Here is a 17,909-nt window from a genome sequence, read left to right as displayed (position 1 = left end):
GTTTTTGCGAAATTGACATGTTTCCATTGGGCATATTTTCAATTTGGAATTTAAATTTGCGCAATCTGAAGGGTAATGGAAACGCGGCTACTGTCTGACTCCAGTTTGAACATAAAAGGCTAAAAGTTTCTGAAATTTTCAGTTCATGTCTGTGTGAGGTAAAAGGACACAAGCTGTTGAAGCTCCGCCCTGTGCCGGGAGCAGCAGCTGATTTGCAATTAAAGATACAGACACAAAAACGGTGCGTTTTTGCTAACCCTTAAAAAGCGACAATTTTAACATGCTATATAAAAATAATTGTGGGGTATTTTGGGCTAAAACTTCACATACACACGCTGGAGACATCAAAGAATTATTTTGCATCTTGTGAAAAGGGCATTATACTACCCCTTTAAAGCTCAACGTCCATTGGAATTAATTGAAAACACTCGCTCTGCTCCAGTGTGAATTTGGCGGTAGATCGTGCATCCACAAAAAAATAAAATAAAATAAAATAATGAAACCAATAAACTTTAAAACATTTAGAACGTTCTGATGAAAGGGTATATATAGGCCTAGGCTAGAAATATGTTTGAGAATGAATCGCTTGTTTTAAAAGAGAAATAAATATTTGCGTGGTGCTCCCCTGGACGTGGTGCCCCTGGCCATTTGTCGAATTGCCCATTTGGTTAATCCGCCTATGTCATTGATGAAATATGGCTTGTAAATCAGACACTTTTACTGCACTCAGACCAGAAGCAACAATACAATACAATCACATAGCAAGGCCTTATCAACAAATTCATTGAGCATATAGTAGCCTAAGTAGCAAACACTTGGCCAAAGTGACTTACAGTTCACTTAATACTAGGTACAACAGGGCAAGTTACTAAGAGTAATAATGGCAAAAAATTGTTCTTTGTTGATTTGGTTATTACCACAGATCTGTAACCACTACATCACACCAATCCATCTGCACAGGACACTGGCTGATCTAAAATGCTCATCACATTCACATTAGTCAGTGATTTCATTTTAGATTTACATTATGCAATATTTTCTGCATTATTATCATATTCACAATCATGCTGTGCTTCTGTCAGTTATGTTTCTCCCCTTGGAAGCATTTGTGACTTTGTGACTTGTTGTTTCAGTAGTCTTTGTGTTCTCAGCTCTGGGATTCAAGGTGTAAGTTGAAACTGACTTTTCTTTAAAACGTTCATCAAATCTCTGAGTTTCTGTGGTGGGTTTCACAGTGTGAGAAACCAAAGGTAGTACAGCAGGCACTGGAGGCTGGTAGCGGTGTTTATACCCGTAGGGCCTCAGACGGTAAGTGTAGTACTCAAGCATGTACATTAGCACAGGGTCTACGTAGTGGAAAGACACTGCAAGGTCAGAGCAGCACTGTGGGCCCTGCAGGGGAAAACAGACATAAGAGGTGCTGTCACATTCCCATGTGGTCACAGATAGGTTGCATTAAAATAATATTCTGGGTTCATTACAAGTTAAGCTCAATCAACAGCACTTGTGTCATAACGTTTAAATACCAAAAAAATAATTTAGACTTGTCTCTACGTTAAAAAAAAAAAAAGAAAAGAAAAAAAAAAAAGAATCTGGGTAACAGTGTGGCACTTTCAATAAAAGTGAATGGGGCCAATCTGTAAACATTAAAATACAGCTATAAGATATTAACGATGTGTTAATATGGAGAGAAAAAAATACTCGCTATTTTTGTGTTAAGTTTAAGTATACCATTTAGTTGCTAAAACCTTAAAGCACTTTACAGCTCCAAACATAAACTTTTAAAATAATTTAGTGCTTTAAAAAATAAGCTTCAGATTTCTGAAATCCTTTTTACTTCCTTTATAAGAGCTTCACTGTAACAATGATTTTTGCTTTTTTCTTTTAGAGAAAATTAAAACATTACACAAAACGACTCAACCATTTCAGTTGTTAAACTCACTTTATAAACACTGAAAAGCATTTACTGTATATCATTTTTTGATGGCATTTTGATAACCATGGCAAGACAAAATTGTGTTCATTTATTGGGTTTTATTGTTAGCCATTAGCAGTCTAGTCACGAATCACATCATTATGTACATGAAAGAAAAACTATTGACAAATACGGTCCCCATCAAATCTATCCATTGTTGATTTCACTTGCAATCACCTGAAGGACTTGCTAGTTCAGTGTGGCATTTAAAAAAAATGAAAGGGCTAAAATGAGGTAATTTCATTTTCAATGTATATTTCTCAAATAATGTTATTGATTTTTATTCATTCTCAATATACTACATCTTGAATGGAAAATTCCTTTTGACACTTAAAGTGCATTCTTCTCTCAGGTACAGATGGTACTCAAGTTCTAAAAGCTTTTCAAAAAATAAGTTTAACTTCTGTAAAAAACTAAAAACAAAGTAATAACTAATTAGCTTGCTATGTGTGGGAAACGAAAGCTGTGGAATGTACAGAAATGTCACGAAGGGCACAAAGGACATTAATAGGACCTTTTGTTGGGGCAGTCGGGGACTAATGGTTGGAGAGTCAGACTTGTAACCTGGATCAATTCTCAATACCGGCAGGAAAAATGTAGGTGGGTGAGTGAATGAACAACGCTCTCTTCCACCCTCAATACCCACGACTGAGTTGTCCTTGAACAAGGCACATAACCCCCAATTGCTCCCCGGCGCAAGCGCAAATGGCTGCCCACTGCTCCGTGTGTGTTTGTGTCCATGGTTTGCAGTGTGTGTGTGTGTTCACTACTCCTAAAGTGTGTGCACTAAATTTGATGGGTATAATGCAGAGGACAAATTCTGAGTATGAGTTACCATAATACAGATGTGATATTTAAAGGGGCATTCGGCAACCCTAGCTATTTCTTCGCTGATTTTCACTTTTGTTGTCGCATGTTTTCTCAACGAGCTCCCCCTACAGCTGTGAGGCGTATATTTCACAACAATGTCGTAAAAAAAACTCACTTGCGGCACTATTCTCCCCCTTTCTACGCTGCTCATGTGCATTTGCTATTATCGGAGCCGTTCAACTTTATCGTGTGGAGCTATGTCTACCGAGGTGGGTAATACATCATACACATTGATGGCGGCGTGTGTGTTTATGTCGAATTGCCATAAAGCAGTTTGTGTTTCTCGCTTTTGTTGGCCTTCACGTCACGCACTCACTTAAAAATATCTCGGCAAAAATTACAATGAGTACATATTTTATCTTACACTACCATTCAAAAGACTGGGGACACAGAGAGTGTCTTTTTTTCTCAAATAAATGTTTATTTTAATTTAGTAAGGGTGCATTAAATTGACTAAAAATGACACTCAATCTTAAAAAAGATTTCTATTTCGAATGAACAGCTTGAATTTAGGCTTTTAATCACATTCATCAGCTCACACATTAGTTGTTATCAACGGAAGCTCAAGAATGTTCGCTTGACGTACTGACAACCAATGAGGTTAATTCTCATGTTATGCAGCATATTTGAGCTTCTGCAAGAACCAATGAGGTTTGTTCTCACGCATCAAGCAGGTTCGGTTGAGCTTCAGTTTATGTTCGCTGATCAATGTTTATATGTGAATAAAAGCCTCGAGTCTCTTCAGAAGATTTGCAATAAACCACTCAATTTATATGGATTAATTTTACGATCTCTTTATGAACTAAAGGTGCAGTGTGTGACTTTTAGCGACATATAGCGGTTCGGTTGCACTAAGGGCTCAGCCCACCGCTCACCCCTCCCTTTCGAAGAAGCTACGATGGCTAAAACGGGACAAACATCGTCGTCTGAGACGGCAGAGAATAGCCAGAGTAAACCAAGTTTCTGTACCACAGTCCATTATAAACCACATCATGGATAAAGTTTACAAAGCCATAGTCAGGTGAGGATCAAGGGTCTTCATACGTAATATAATAATAGTAATTAGTTGATTGTTTCACGAACGTAACCAGCACATTTCTCCCCACATAGCAAACCCATAATACAGCGAGGGAGAAGAACCACATGAAACTATGCAACTATATATTGTTTCTAACAGGAAAGTAAAAGTTTAGCTGGCTAATATGAGCTGTTACTGTGGCTGAGCTGGTTAAAGCGTTAAGCCTTGTTTATACTGGATGCGTCCGCATGAGCCCAAAGGTGCGTGCGGCAAAAATAACGTGATTATAACAGCACGCGTGCCTCCGCATCCCCTAGACACCATTTACTACACACAATAGGCACAATTTTCTCTGATTTTGGAAACTCGATCGACTTAAAATGCTTCCAAGATCGACGGGTTTGTGATTCCTGTAACTGTTTTACGGTCAATGACAAGAGTACTAATCAGCTGTCTCACGAACGTAACCAGCACATTTATCCCCACATAGCAAAGCCATAACACAGCGAGGGAGAAGAATTAAGTTACATGAAACAATCCAACTACATATTTTACACCACTGACAAGGGAAAAGTCACTACTCACGGTGTTTATGGCTAGCCTCTAGCTTTCTGCGGCTTCTCTTTCAAGGTAGTGACGAAACGCGCTCTGTAACGCTGTTTGTTCGCTGTCGGCTACGGTAGAAACATGACATCACAATATGTCGACCTTCATAGAAGGGGATTCCCGCGCCTATGTAGATATAAATGCCTCATTCTAAGGTAATAAAAACATTACGGTTTATTAAGTAAGTTCTTTATACACCACTGAACACATAGTTATGGATGTCATATTGCATTTCTGTTAATAGATACTCAAAATTTTTACACATTGCACCTTTAAAGTGGCACAACTGCTTTGAACATTAAAGGGATAGTTCACCCAAAAATGAAAATTCTGTCAGTATTTACACACCCTCATGTTGTTCAACCCCATAAGACCCTCGTTCATCTTCGGAACACGAATTAAGATATTTTTGATTAAATCTGAGAGCTGGATCACTCCTCCATAGGCTTCTTAAGGGATTGACACTTGTTCCCCGAAAAGTTATTAAAGACATCGTTAAAATAGTCCAAGTGACTACAGTGGCTAAGTTTATCAATCGACGAGAATACTTTTTGTGCGCAAAAAGAAATAAAAATAAAGACTTTATTTCAACTATTCATTTCCTTCTCTGTGGGCCTCCAGTTAACTTCGTGTGATAGCGTAAAGCTACATCACACGTAGGCTCACTATTGGTCGACGCTGGTGTGTGATGCGTGTGACGTACAACACAGAAGCACTACGCTATTACACGAGTGAACTGACTCGAGGCCCACAGAGAAGAAAATGAATAGTTGAAATAAAGGTTGTTATTTTTGTTTTTTTGCACAAAAAGTATTCTAGTCGTTTGATAAACTTAAGATTGAGCCACTGTAGTCACCTGGACTATTTTAACGATGTCTTTAATAACTTTTTGGGGAACAAGTGTCAATCCCTTAAGAAGCCTGGAGGAGAAATCCAGCTCTCAGATTTAATCAAAAATATCTTAAATCATGTTCTGAAAATGAACAAAGGTCTTACGGGGTTGGAACAACATGAGGGTGAGTAAATACTGACAGAATTTTCATTTTTGGGTGAACTATCCCTTTAATAATAAGAAGAAATGTTTCTTGAGTACCTAATCAGCATCATGTGACCCTGAAGACTGGAGAAATGATGCTGAAAATTCAGCTTTGCATTACAGAAATGAATGATATTTTAAAATATATTAAAATAGAAATCATCCATTTTGAATTGTAATAACATTTCAAAATATTACTGTTTTAGCCGTTTTACTCAAACAATTGCAGCTTGGTGAGCATAACAGACTTACTTCAAAAAAAAAAAAAAAAAAAGAAAAGTGTGAGACTTACTTCTACAATTGGGTAGAAGCAGTAATTCCAGTACCAGAAGGTCTTAGAGAACTTTCCAGTAAGATGGTGTTCAGGAATGAAAGGATGGAAGGTTTCCCGGTGCAGTGTGTCCCTGGAGTCTCCTGCTACCACCCCCATTTTCTCCAGGCACTGACCCATCGCTAGATCCTCCACTGGGGTTGTATGAGTGCACACTTTAGTGTTAAAACCCTCCACAAACCTTTTTAGGGCCTCTTTGCTGAGAACATAGCCTGCACCACCGCTCATGTAGCCCTGCTTGGCGTACGGCTTGAACCTCTTGCCAAAGTATATGGGCTGCTCTGCCGTGTAGTTTGAAAGGATCCAGCGCAAGTTGTCCACAACGACGAACGTGTCATCGTCTGCTTTGAGGAACCAGTCTGCCTCATCAACGTGGTTCTTCAGAGCGTAGTGGAAGGCATGAATAGTCTTCCAGTACAGCTGGTCACGGCCTTCTCCTGTGCCAAGGCCCACTGTGGGGAAGCTGTGATCTTCTTCAGAGCTCATGAACAGAACTACGTTACAGTGGCGACTCCATGTGGCCTTCACATGCCGAGCCTTTGACTGTAGATTACTAGGCCCTGTCATCACCCAGCATAGGATACGCACTTTCTTAAACAGCTCGTCTGCAATGTGACTGTCCTCTCCTGTGTATTTAAAGTAAATTCTATAGTTATGTTGCAATTTAATACAAACTATTTTGTTCATTAGAGACTTCTTTGTAACTAAACTAATAGTTGTAGTTTAAAGGCGTACTGCCGTACTCTATAATTCTCCCCTAATTAAAAATGTCTGACACATATATAAAAGAATAGTCCTTTTGATAAATGTTAAATATTATGTACACTAACTAATCAGTAGTCTAATTAAAGCGATTTTATTTTATATGGGGGCAGACATAAGGAGATTAAATTAGGTTAAATGGCATAAGAATGTCCAGGATAAATAAAAGTAGAAATATGATACAAATCTAGCTTAAACAAGTTATATCATTAAGTTTTACAAAACAGGCGTCAAGTCATTGACCCATGTCCATCCTAATATTTGCTGTAACTCAGTTACAACCCTGATTATCAGACACTTTTACTCGCATAATAAATCAACCATGGCCGACAGCAGATACATTGGCATCAGTAACTGAGAAACATTGCCTTTGTGTAATGCTAATGCATAAGTCCAAGACTGAAAATTATTTGGTGCACTTTGAACATATTACTGTGGCTACAAAATACACTTTCATGCAACATCTTCCAATGAAAATGTAATGAGGTGTTTAGAAAGTGAAAGATTTAACCAGTTATTAAAGGGATAGTTCACCCAAAATTTTTAATTCTGTCATTATTTACTCACCCTCAGGTTGTGCCAAACCTGTATAAATTTCTTTGTTCTGTTGAATACAAAGGAAGATATTTTGAAGAATGTGGGAAACTGAAGTGGGGCACCATTGACTTCCATAGTCAATGTTCCCCCATAGCGGCCTGGCTACAAACTTTCTTAAAAATATCTTCCTTTGTGTTCAGCAGAACAAAGAAATTTATAAAGGTTTGGAACAACTTGAGTGTGAGTAAATGATGACAGAATGTATCCCTTTAAGTTGCATTATTTTATATCATGTTGCGCTCATTTATAAATGATGCATTAGAGGGCGCTGCAGCACCTGGCTGTTGAGGATGCTTGAGGTTGATCAGGGCAGATCCTTCCACTCTCCCGGTAAGGTTGGGGGTGTTTTGCTCTGGCTCCATTGGAGAAAGGTTGCTTTTGCCATCATGCTGCCAGCTGAAGCTCTCCTCAAACCATACCTGTCTCAAGAACACGTACAACGTACAGCTGCCCACCAGGAAGCCCAGGGAGAAAGCACATTTTGAATTTCCTGCTTTCATGGTGACCACTCAGGGATCCTCACCACATTGGACACTGAAAGTGAAAAGTGAAAGTGAAAGTGACACGTGATGGCCAAGTATGGTAACCCATACTTGGAATTTGACCTCTGCATTTAACCCATCCAAGTAAGTGCACACACATTAGGAGCAGAGTAGTGAGTAGTGAACACACACACACTGCAAACGTGGATACACACACCCGGAGCAGCGGGCAGCCTTGAGTGGCGCCCGGGGAGCGATTGGGGGTTAGGTGCCTTGCTCAAGGACACCTCAGTCATATTCCTGCCGGTACTGGAATTGAACCAGCAACCTTTGGGTCACCAGTCCAACTCTGCTACCATTAGGCCATGACTGCCCCAATCACTGCAAGGCTAGAATACAAATATTGGTTACATCAATTTGATTGCTTTCATTTTTAGAGATTTCAAAGATCCTACTAACTTGCATTAAGAAATGACAAAAATTCTCATTTTTAATGATATTACTTAATTATTTAATAATTACAAATATTACATTCCAGGGCTCCAGACTAACATTTGAGAGCAGTAGCTCTGCTCTACAGAAGTTATGGTGGCACCAGCACCTGATTTGGTTGGATTATTAATCATTTGCATTAATAAGTGCAGTTACTAATAATATTACATGTTTATTTATTGGAAATTTAACAGCTTTAACAGCTTGAATTGAGATGCAGATAAAACTAACTTTTATAAACAACAGTAACATACAAAAACCTAATTTTATATTTAATTTAATTTAAATATTTTACTCTTATTAAATAATAAAACTGAATAAGGGATTATTAAAGGACCACTCTTTATTGCTTTCTGTATGAAATACAAAAAGACTTTTCCTACTTTTCCATATATTAGGGAGTGGAAATGGCTAAGTCAATAAGTGCTCCTCTGCCACCATCTACTGGTTATAGTGGTAATTTTATGTCTTTTTTTAATCTGTCAATCTTTAAACTTTTAGTTTTACAAATCCTCACATTAAAAATAACATAACAATTGATTTTTAATTAGAGATTTGAAATGTGTAAAGCACTTGAAAGGCATTGAATATGGCTTGATATAGAATACGGAGTAGTGATTTGATAGCTTCTCACTATATTTTTCAGCAATGTTATTAATACTGCGGCGAATTCAAACGCTTTCTCACCGGATCTCCATGCGCTGTGAGTGGTGTGATCAAGACATAGACATTAAAAAAAAAAATGTACAGGACAAAGCGACCCCCTTGATTTCAACGGAGAAAAGTGAAGCCCAAAAGAAATAGCATCACATCCTGATGGCTGAGCGTACTGCGCAGGCTAAAACTGAGCTTGACGACGTAGAGCAACCTGTCTGACAGTTGTAAATCTTCTAGTAGCTGTGCCACATACCAAATTATTTCCAATTCCTCAAAAACGTTGTTGAAATATTTTTCCCGTTGCTTTTATGGACTCTCTATCTATGGGCTTCTCCCTTGACTTTATGCCTCCATGTCCCCCCGATTGCCTCATAGACAGTAAAAGATTGCCTGCAAGCTTCTCCTCCTGTCTATACGGTAATTTCTCTATCGTGCGACAGAGTCGCGTGGTTATGGTGCAATCGGTAGCCTATTTTTACAAAGTCGGCTTCTACGGGGCCATAACGTACATAAGATACAAAGTAATGGAGCCTTTTATACATTGTCGCGTTTCTTTAGAAATACATAATGGACAAATGAAGTCTTTGGATGCCTCAGATGTAAAGTTATTCGCTGTAAAAGTAACGCCAAAATTAATGGGAGTCAATGGAATGCTAACAGCAGGTGATGGTCTGCTACAATGGCAGCCCCCAGGGAGGCTTCAGTGTCCGGCTGATGGATTACCCCCGTAAATCGAGATAGTCGCGCGAGTGTTCTCTGAGCTCTCGCTGAGTTGTCTTATATTGGTCCGAGCTGATAAACGGATCATAGCACCAGCTCAAATGAGAATTGCAGTTTCGTTCCGCTTTCGTTTCGTTTGCCGTTTCTCATATAACAAAAATGGCAGCTCTTATCAGTTGTTCAACATGCAGACCTCTAACAAAATTTTGTCGCACCAGCATTAAAAAAGATTACATTTGTCGCAGTCTGGAGCCCTGCGTAAATTTTCCATCTGAAAAAAACATTTCCTTTCCTGTTTACATTTTGATTTTCCTTACAAGACATTTATCCCTTCAGCCAAATCACAGAAAACTTTCTGCTTCTCTCTAGACCAGGAATTCCCAAACTTTTTTGCCAGTCGAAATAGGCCTGCCCTTTGACCTGAAATATTTATTTGAAGCAGTGGCGGTTCTAGAGGGGGGGCCGTGCCCCTGTGACAACAAGCTTGGCCCCCCTTGTGGCCCCCCTAAATGTGGACTGTGAAATAATTTTTACAAAAATGTTTTTTGCTATCTTTGTTATCGTTGTATGCATATTATTTTTTTTTATTATTCTATCTTTGTGGATTTGCTTGTTCACGTGACAATTCGCATCACATTCGCGGGAATCGCGGCAGAATAACGTCTGTCTCCTGCACGCGAGAGAGGAGAGAAGGAGAAAGCTGGTCAGTTGCAAGTTCATTCTTTATGTGCATAGGGGTGTGCGGTGTGTATTGTCTATTAAAATATTGTAATCATTGTTTTAACTATGTACGAGGCACTGTGAGCTGACATCGCATTTGTCTATCGTCCTTTCACTGCTGTGTGCGGTTCATAGGTAGGCTATGTCCCCAAATTAGTTTATGTCTTATATTTATATCATATTATGTTCTTATATTAGAATATCAAATCAGCAAGAGTGCCGTTTTCCCGTGCACAATTGAAACTGTGATATTGATGTTATACAACAGTTAAATTAACAATATGTTAACATGAGTTACTTTTTAGACACAATATTGCCAATATTGTTTGTTTTCCCTTTATTTCGCCGACTAGAATTTCAAAATGAAACCGTAGCAGAGTCTCAATTCAACAGACAGCGATGATTTATTGAAATCCGCGTTTTGAAGGAATCACTGTAGTGTAACCAACTGGTCACTAGATGGCACTCCAGTTCAGTAAAGGTTAAGGAGTGCGACAGGGAAGATTAAGAATAAATGGATGTTCAGTAACTGAGCTGTTTGCGTGTCCTGAGGTTTTATTTCAGAGTTTAACATATAAACGTCTGTTACATGGTGTCAGAAGTGATTTTCACAACCTGAAAAAAGGAAACAAAGAAGTGAGAAGAGAGAGCGATGTTGTACACGACGGCTAGAAACAAAGAAAATTGAAACAGTGCACGAGTGCAATTGAGAACTGGTCTGTGAAAAGAAAAGAAAAGGAACAGCGGAGCAGTGCGCACGAGATTAAGAGTGAGTGAACACAGTCAAAATATGGATCAGATATTTTCGCTGACACCTCCGGGAAGTTTCAATTTCGAAGAGCCCAGTTCATGGCCACAGTGGATGCGTCGCTTTGAGCGATTCAGAGTAGCATCGGGCCTTGCAGAAAAACCCTCCGCCTACCAGGTAAACTCTCTTCTTTACATTATGGGGGAGAAAAGTGACGACATATTAAATACGTTACCCCTAAGTGAGGAAGAGAAAAAGAGTTATGAAGAAGTCAAGAAGGCTTTAAGTGAGCACTTTATTGGCAGACATAATGTTATTTATGAGAGAGCGAAATTCAACAGCAGATTTCAACAGCCTGGTGAGTCAGCAGAGAGTTTTATAACGGACGTGTATAAGCTCGCGGAACACGGCAGATATGGCGACCTCCATTAGGAAATGATCAGAGACCGTATTGTAGTGGGCATAAGAGATGCAAAGCTATCAGAAAGACTGCAACTAGATCCAAATTTGACATTGGATAAAACAATAACTCAGGTCAGACAAAATGAGGAAATAAAACGTCAGCAGCCAATAATAAGACGAGAAAAGTCCGAAGTGAAAGAAGTGAATGTTGATGCAGTCGTGACAAAGAGAACATCTAAAGCAAGAATGACATCGCAAAAAGCAGAGGGGACAGTTCAGAGAACGCAAAGTTTTTATAATGCAGCTCATAAAACAAAACAGAAGGATTCCTGTAAGAGATGCGGAAAAAGTCCACAGCACCCGTGGAAATCGTGTCCAGCCAGAGAATCGGAATGCAGAAAATGTAGAAAGAAAGGTCATTTTGCTGCAGTATGCCGGTCAGTTCAAAGACTTGAAACGATAGTTGACAGTTCATATGATGAGTCTGCTTTCTTGGGAACAATCCAGACCCAAAAACAAGAGAATATGTGGCAACAGAAAATCCTGGTGAATAATGAACCAATCTCCTTTAAAATAGATACAGGTGCAGCAGTTACAGCGATTCCAGCATCTACGTATTCAGCTGAAAAACAAGGGAAACTCAAAGATTCTAAAAAAGATGATCTTGGGACCTAACAGTACTCCTTTGAAAGTAATGGGTACGTTTAGCGCATGGCTGCAGAAGGATAAAAGGAGAATCTGGCAGGATATATGTCGTAACGGATTTAGTGATGCCGCTGCTGGGACTGCCTGCAATCCAAAGCTTACAGTTACTCCAACAGGTAGCCAACGTACATGAACCTGGAGAGCAGTACAAGGCAATGTTCCCCAAAGTGTTCTCGGGACTTGGAAAATTAGAGGGCAGCTACAGGATCAAACTGTCAGAAGGAGCCGTCCCGTATGCACTATCAGCCCCACGACGAGTACCTCTGCCGCTCGTGGAGAAAGTAAAACTGGAACTCCACAGAATGGAAGAAATGGGAGTCATTCGACGAATCGAAGAGCCTACTCCCTGGTGCGCTGGAATGGTTGTCGTGCCAAAACCAAATGGCAATATCAGGATTTGCGTCGATCTCACAAGATTGAACGAGAATGTGTGCAGAGAAAGACACATACTGCCAGCTGTGGATGAGACTTTAGCGCAGCTAGAGGGAGCAGCTGTGTTCTCGAAATTAGATGCCACATCTGGGTTCTGGCAAATACCCTTACATGAAGACTCCGAGCCACTAACAACATTCATTACACCCTTTGGGAGATACTGCTTCCGGTGTCTTCCTTTTGGGATATCTTCGGCCCCGGAGCATTTCCAGCTCAGAATCTCGCAGATCATTGCAGGAACGACTGGAGCTCTTTGCCATGCAGATGATGTCCTTGTGTTTGGAAAAGAAAAAAAAGAACACAATGAGAGACTGTGTGAGGTGCTGAAGAAGTTTGAAAAAGCAGGACTGACGCTGAATGATAAGTATGTCTTCGCTGTCGATAGAGTGAAGTTCCTAGGCCATACAATAAGCGCTCATGGGATCGAAGCAGACAAGGACAAGATTAAAGCCATTCTCAACATGCCTGAGCCAGAGAATGTGGAAGGAGTGAGACGTTTCATGGGAATGGTTAACATCGTCGGGAAGTTTTCACCTCATCTGCCGACTCTCACAAAGCCACTGAGAGACCTGTTAAGGAATGACAGCACCTGGACATGGGATGCACAGCAGAAAGAAGCATTTGCAAAAGTAAAGGAAGAACTCAGCTCACCAGCCATACTGGCACAGTATAGTCCGAACAACGAGACTGTAGTTTCAGCCGATGCGTCATCCTACGGTCTTGGTGGGGTGCTCATGCAGAAACAAAAAAATGGTGATTGGAGGCCTGTCGTATATATCTCAAGAAGTCTAACACCCACAGAGACACGATATGCACAAATCGAAAAAGAAGCTCTTGCGACAACATGGGCATGTGAACGACTCAGTGCATATTTGCTTGGATTGGAATTTACGGTGCATACTGACCACAAACCCCTAATTTCACTGTTGGGCAACAGACCAATTGATGATTTACCTCCAAGAATTCTTCGGTTCAGACTGAGGCTGCTCAGATACAAGTACAACATCACGTATGTCCCAGGAAAACAACTGGTCACGGCAGATGCGTTGTCACGAGCGCCATCGGGACCTGAAAAATCAACAGAAAACAAAACTTTGGAGGATGAGTGCAGAATTTTTGTGGATCTCATAGTTCAACAAATCCCTGCAACAAAAACAAAACTGAAACAGATTCAGGAAATACAGAAAGAGGATCTAACCTGCCAACAACTAAAACAGTATACGCAAAAAGGATGGCCAGGACATCAGAAAACGGTGTCGGAACATCTTGTGCCATACTGGTCTCATAGAGCAGATATCCATGTAGCGAATGGGATCCTAATGAAAGGGGAACGGATTCTGATTCCAAAACCCATGCGGAGAGAGATGCTCGAAAGACTTCATCAAGGTCATCAAGGAATGACGAAGTGCATTGCAAGGGCACAGCAATCTATATGGTGGCCAGGTGTTATAAGGGACGTAAGAGAGTTAGTGGAGAGATGTGACATCTGCTGTCAGCATTCACACCAGAAAACGGAGCAATTGATGCCAACACCTTTACCAGCGAGACCCTGGCAACGAGTCGCAGCTGATATCTGTCAATGGGAAGGAGGCCATTATCTGGTGGTGGTCGACTATTTCTCGAGATACATCGAGGTTGCAAACTTGCCAAAACTCATAACAGCAACAACAGTGGAGAGGCTGAAGGTTATTTTTGCCAGGTTTGGGATCCCTGAAACACTAGTGACAGATAACGGTCCACAGTTTGCATCTTGTGAGTTTGCAGAGTTTTCCCAAGACTATGACTTTGAACATGTCACAAGCAGTCCACGATACCCTCAGAGCAATGGAGAGGCAGAGCGAGCGGTGCGTACAGTAAAACAAATGCTGAGAAAGAACCAAGACCCTCAGAGAGCTCTTTTGGCCTACAGATCGACTCCATTAGCTCATGGGATATCACCTGCAGAACTCCTGATGGGGAGGAGAATAAGGTCAACAGTCCCAGTTCCACCTAAATCTCTCACGCCAAGATGGCCTGACCTGAAAGTGTTCAGAAGGAAAGATAGGATGTTAAAAGAGAAACAACAGGAAACATTCAGATCTAGACACAGGGCGAAAAATCTACAAGTCATCATACCTGGACAGAAAGTGTGGATCAGGACATCGAAGTCCACTGGAACGGTCCGGGGAGAAGCATCAACGCCCAGATCGTATCAGGTAGAAACTGAGATGGGAACACTGAGAAGGAATAGAGCTCATCTTACTGTTCTTCCGGAACCAACTCAGCAAGTTGTCAACGGTACAGTGACAAGGTTGGGTAGGATTTCCCGTCCACCAGTAAGAATGGACTTATAAGCTGAATTAGCATAGGAAGACCTGCTGTCAAGAAATAGGGCAGAATAATCCCTTCAGCAGAGTCAGGAATGTCCAGGCAGTCTACCCTGGCTTCCAGCTTAGGAAAGAAATTACAATGTTATATGTTATTGAGATGTTTGTTCCCTGAGAAAAGAAAATATATAACCATGGAAATATAACAAGAGATGTTCAGACTAAAAGGGGGGGGGTGTAGTGTAACCAACTGGTCACTAGATGGCACTCCAGTTCAGTAAAGGTTAAGGAGTGCGACAGGGAAGATTAAGAATAAATGGATGTTCAGTAACTGAGCTGTTTGCGTGTCCTGAGGTTTTATTTCAGAGTTTAACATATAAACGTCTGTTACAATCACTTGCTGCTTTCCCGAATGAATCAGCCGTTTGAACAAATCGGTTGAATGAATGAATCCCTCAACTCACTTCTGTGACTTTCCGTCGCCTAGGCGGTTTTAGTTTCATATTTAAAGTACCCTTTAATTAAAACGTTAAAATTAGAAATCATTTCATGTTTAAATATTGATTTAAAAAAAAAACTCATAGCTTTATTTATGCAATTGTAAATGGAGTGTAAATATATTAATGCCGCTTCTGTGTCTGCACTGCAAAGATGGATTTTGATTGAATGAATTAATTTGACTGGTAACAGTGGTACTGTATAATTATTGTATAATTAAGTATTATTGTATAAATAAGTATAATTAATGAATAATTTGAATGTTAGTATTTGACATAAAAGGTGATTCATAACTCTAAATAAGTTTAGAAAGAATGTCCATGTATAGGTGAAAATGCCCCTGGAAATCGATTTAAGGTGGCAAATTAAATTAATTAAAAATTGATTAAAAAATGAATTTCGGTCCCTGCTGTTAACTGACCACTGCATAGAATATTAAAAAATATGACTATCTTTGTGAGTCTGCTGTCAACAACAGGCCTAAACCAGCCATGGCACCACCACAAAAACACAATCAGTAAAATATCATCTAATTATCAACAAAACATTGAAAATATTGAGATATATTTTTGTCAATATTCCACACCCCTGATGTTAGGTATGAATTTTGATTTCTTCAGGTCTTAAAAAGCCTTAAATTTGACTTTAAAAAGTGTGCAAGAACCCTGCAAACGGTTAGACATAGTTACCTAGCCTAGCAAGTCAGTTATTTTCAGTAAATGAATTAATAAGCTTCTTGGTCCCCATTGATTTTCCTCTATAGTTCTCACCAAAATGAAGAGAAAGAAGGACATCATGTCAATTACAGTTACTGTGACTAATACTGAATATGTAATGCAAATGTAAAAATATAATGGAAATGCAAATACATTGTTGAATGATTATAAACATGGTATTTTGCCTGTTAATGCCGAAAATGCAGAAAATGATATGACAACAATAAGGTCTATGTAACTGGCCCCTCTAACAGTACAACTGGCCCCAGCTGCCCCCCAGTTGAAATGGTCTAGAACCGCCACTGATTTGAGGTAGGCTATCCTGTGAGATTTTAAGTTAATATATAACTAAATTAACAACACATTGCATGTATGTGGGGTATCTGGTGTCAGTTAGCCTAATGGTAAAATGACACGCAGGTAAACAAATAAAGTATTTACTATTTTTTTCCTATTATAATTTTTTTTAAATATTTTTACCATTTTCTTTGTTTTTATTTTAAAATAATTCATTATTTTTTATGATTTAATTAATTAGCTTTTCACCAAGACACAAGCCAAATGGATAGGAGGTAGCCTACCATGAGATTTCGACATATTACGGTTAAATAGCATAGGCCTACTGTGCGAACTGTATTATAAATTATTTAATTTAAAACACAAAGCATATGAGTTCTTCTCAAAATCACTTCAAGCATGTTGATACACTAAGGCCATTTTCTTTTTAGGATTCAGCTGCTGCCAGGATAAATCTGAGGAATAGATTATAAACTGGTTACCTTGCGTGACTGACAAATCTTGGTTCTTACCCTCATTTCCAAGAGCTAGCACCTTCTGCTGCTGCCAGTCCGTTAGTCATATTGCTACTGTTTAAAATTTACATTTTGAGAAAGTTGACAAGTGACATTCAGGTTGACTAGTAAACCTTTGTATGGTGGATGAAATAGACCACTTTATGAAACCATTTAATATATAACCTAAACTATCTATTACAAGAGCTAGTCCTAATATTTTTATTAAAGAAAGTGTTCAAATCGAATGTTTACCGCAGGAAATCCTCAAAGACCCTACAAATCAAAGTCTAAAGCTGGTTTTATCCAGAGTGCGTTAAAATGCGGCACGGAATTTTATTAAGTTATTACATTTAGGCCTATCTTGTGCACGGATAAAATAAATAACATTCTGCAATACTGTGTTAAATGGTCTATGCATAGGACAACCAAAATACACAATGCATGCACTGTTGACATGAGAGGTGCACCAGAGATCTAAACCCTTACCTTGCATTCTTTACCTCCCCTCTGCAAGCCTCTCACCAGCGTCCCAAACAATGTTGTAAGTTCCGGTCAGTTTCATGCCTTCGGTCCTTCTTTCCCTCAATATCCGCGAGCTTACATGAAAGGAGCACGTCAGGTTGCTTTTAAGTGCTTGCTGTGACGTCTACACATTAACAGGCGTTGAGGGATTCATTCATTATTTTAAAAGGCAGAGTGTGTGCCAGTCACCCGATTTGGTTTTCCTCGTATTAGCAGAGGGTTTTTCATTAACCGAATGGTTATTAGGGCTCTTTGTGCGCTATTACCGGACACATTCTCTGTCGTGAGCGTAGGCCTACCGTGTCAGCATCACACACGGAGCCGTAGCGAGTTGTTTGATTGGAGGAATGGCCGGTTTGTTGTCATGGGTGTTCCCGCCCACTAGCGGGCCGTCGCTCAATTTAGGGATTACACATTTGATTATAACATTTAATTGCTAAATTAAATAATTTACTTTTGTATTGTAATTGTACTAAAGACAAAATCAATTGTAAAATGTATTATAAAACATTCTTTAATA

At 39.6% G+C, this 17,909-nt stretch overlaps 1 protein-coding gene across 2 annotated transcripts; it reads right to left on the bottom strand.

The window, feature by feature from the left end:
- Positions 1-700: 700 nt before the first annotated feature.
- Positions 701-17,700, bottom strand: c1galt1la (core 1 synthase, glycoprotein-N-acetylgalactosamine 3-beta-galactosyltransferase 1, like a). 2 transcript variants are annotated; one of them, XM_077219102.1, is made up of 7 exons: positions 17,354-17,694; positions 14,669-14,983; positions 13,752-14,571; positions 13,508-13,621; positions 7,473-7,729; positions 5,798-6,462; positions 701-1,392 (listed from the first exon to the last, which is right to left on the bottom strand). In XM_077219102.1, exons 5-7 carry the CDS (start codon positions 7,693-7,695, stop codon positions 1,063-1,065), a joined length of 1,218 nt encoding a protein of 405 aa, XP_077075217.1. In that variant the 5' UTR covers positions 7,696-7,729; positions 13,508-13,621; positions 13,752-14,571; positions 14,669-14,983; positions 17,354-17,694; the 3' UTR covers positions 701-1,062. The 2 variants fall into 2 exon arrangements, with proteins under 2 accessions (XP_077075217.1, XP_077075216.1); XM_077219101.1 differs by lacking the exons at positions 13,508-13,621; positions 13,752-14,571; positions 14,669-14,983 and having other exon boundaries at positions 17,354-17,700.
- Positions 17,701-17,909: the final 209 nt, after the last annotated feature.

Source organism: Siphateles boraxobius, unplaced genomic scaffold (assembly GCF_051911475.1).
Source record: "Siphateles boraxobius isolate OS27281-9 unplaced genomic scaffold, OSU_SipBor_1 77, whole genome shotgun sequence".
In the NCBI taxonomy this organism is placed as follows: domain Eukaryota; kingdom Metazoa; phylum Chordata; class Actinopteri; order Cypriniformes; family Leuciscidae; genus Siphateles; species Siphateles boraxobius.
Note: the sequence above shows the minus strand (reverse complement) of the source record. Positions and strands in the feature narration are given on the sequence as shown.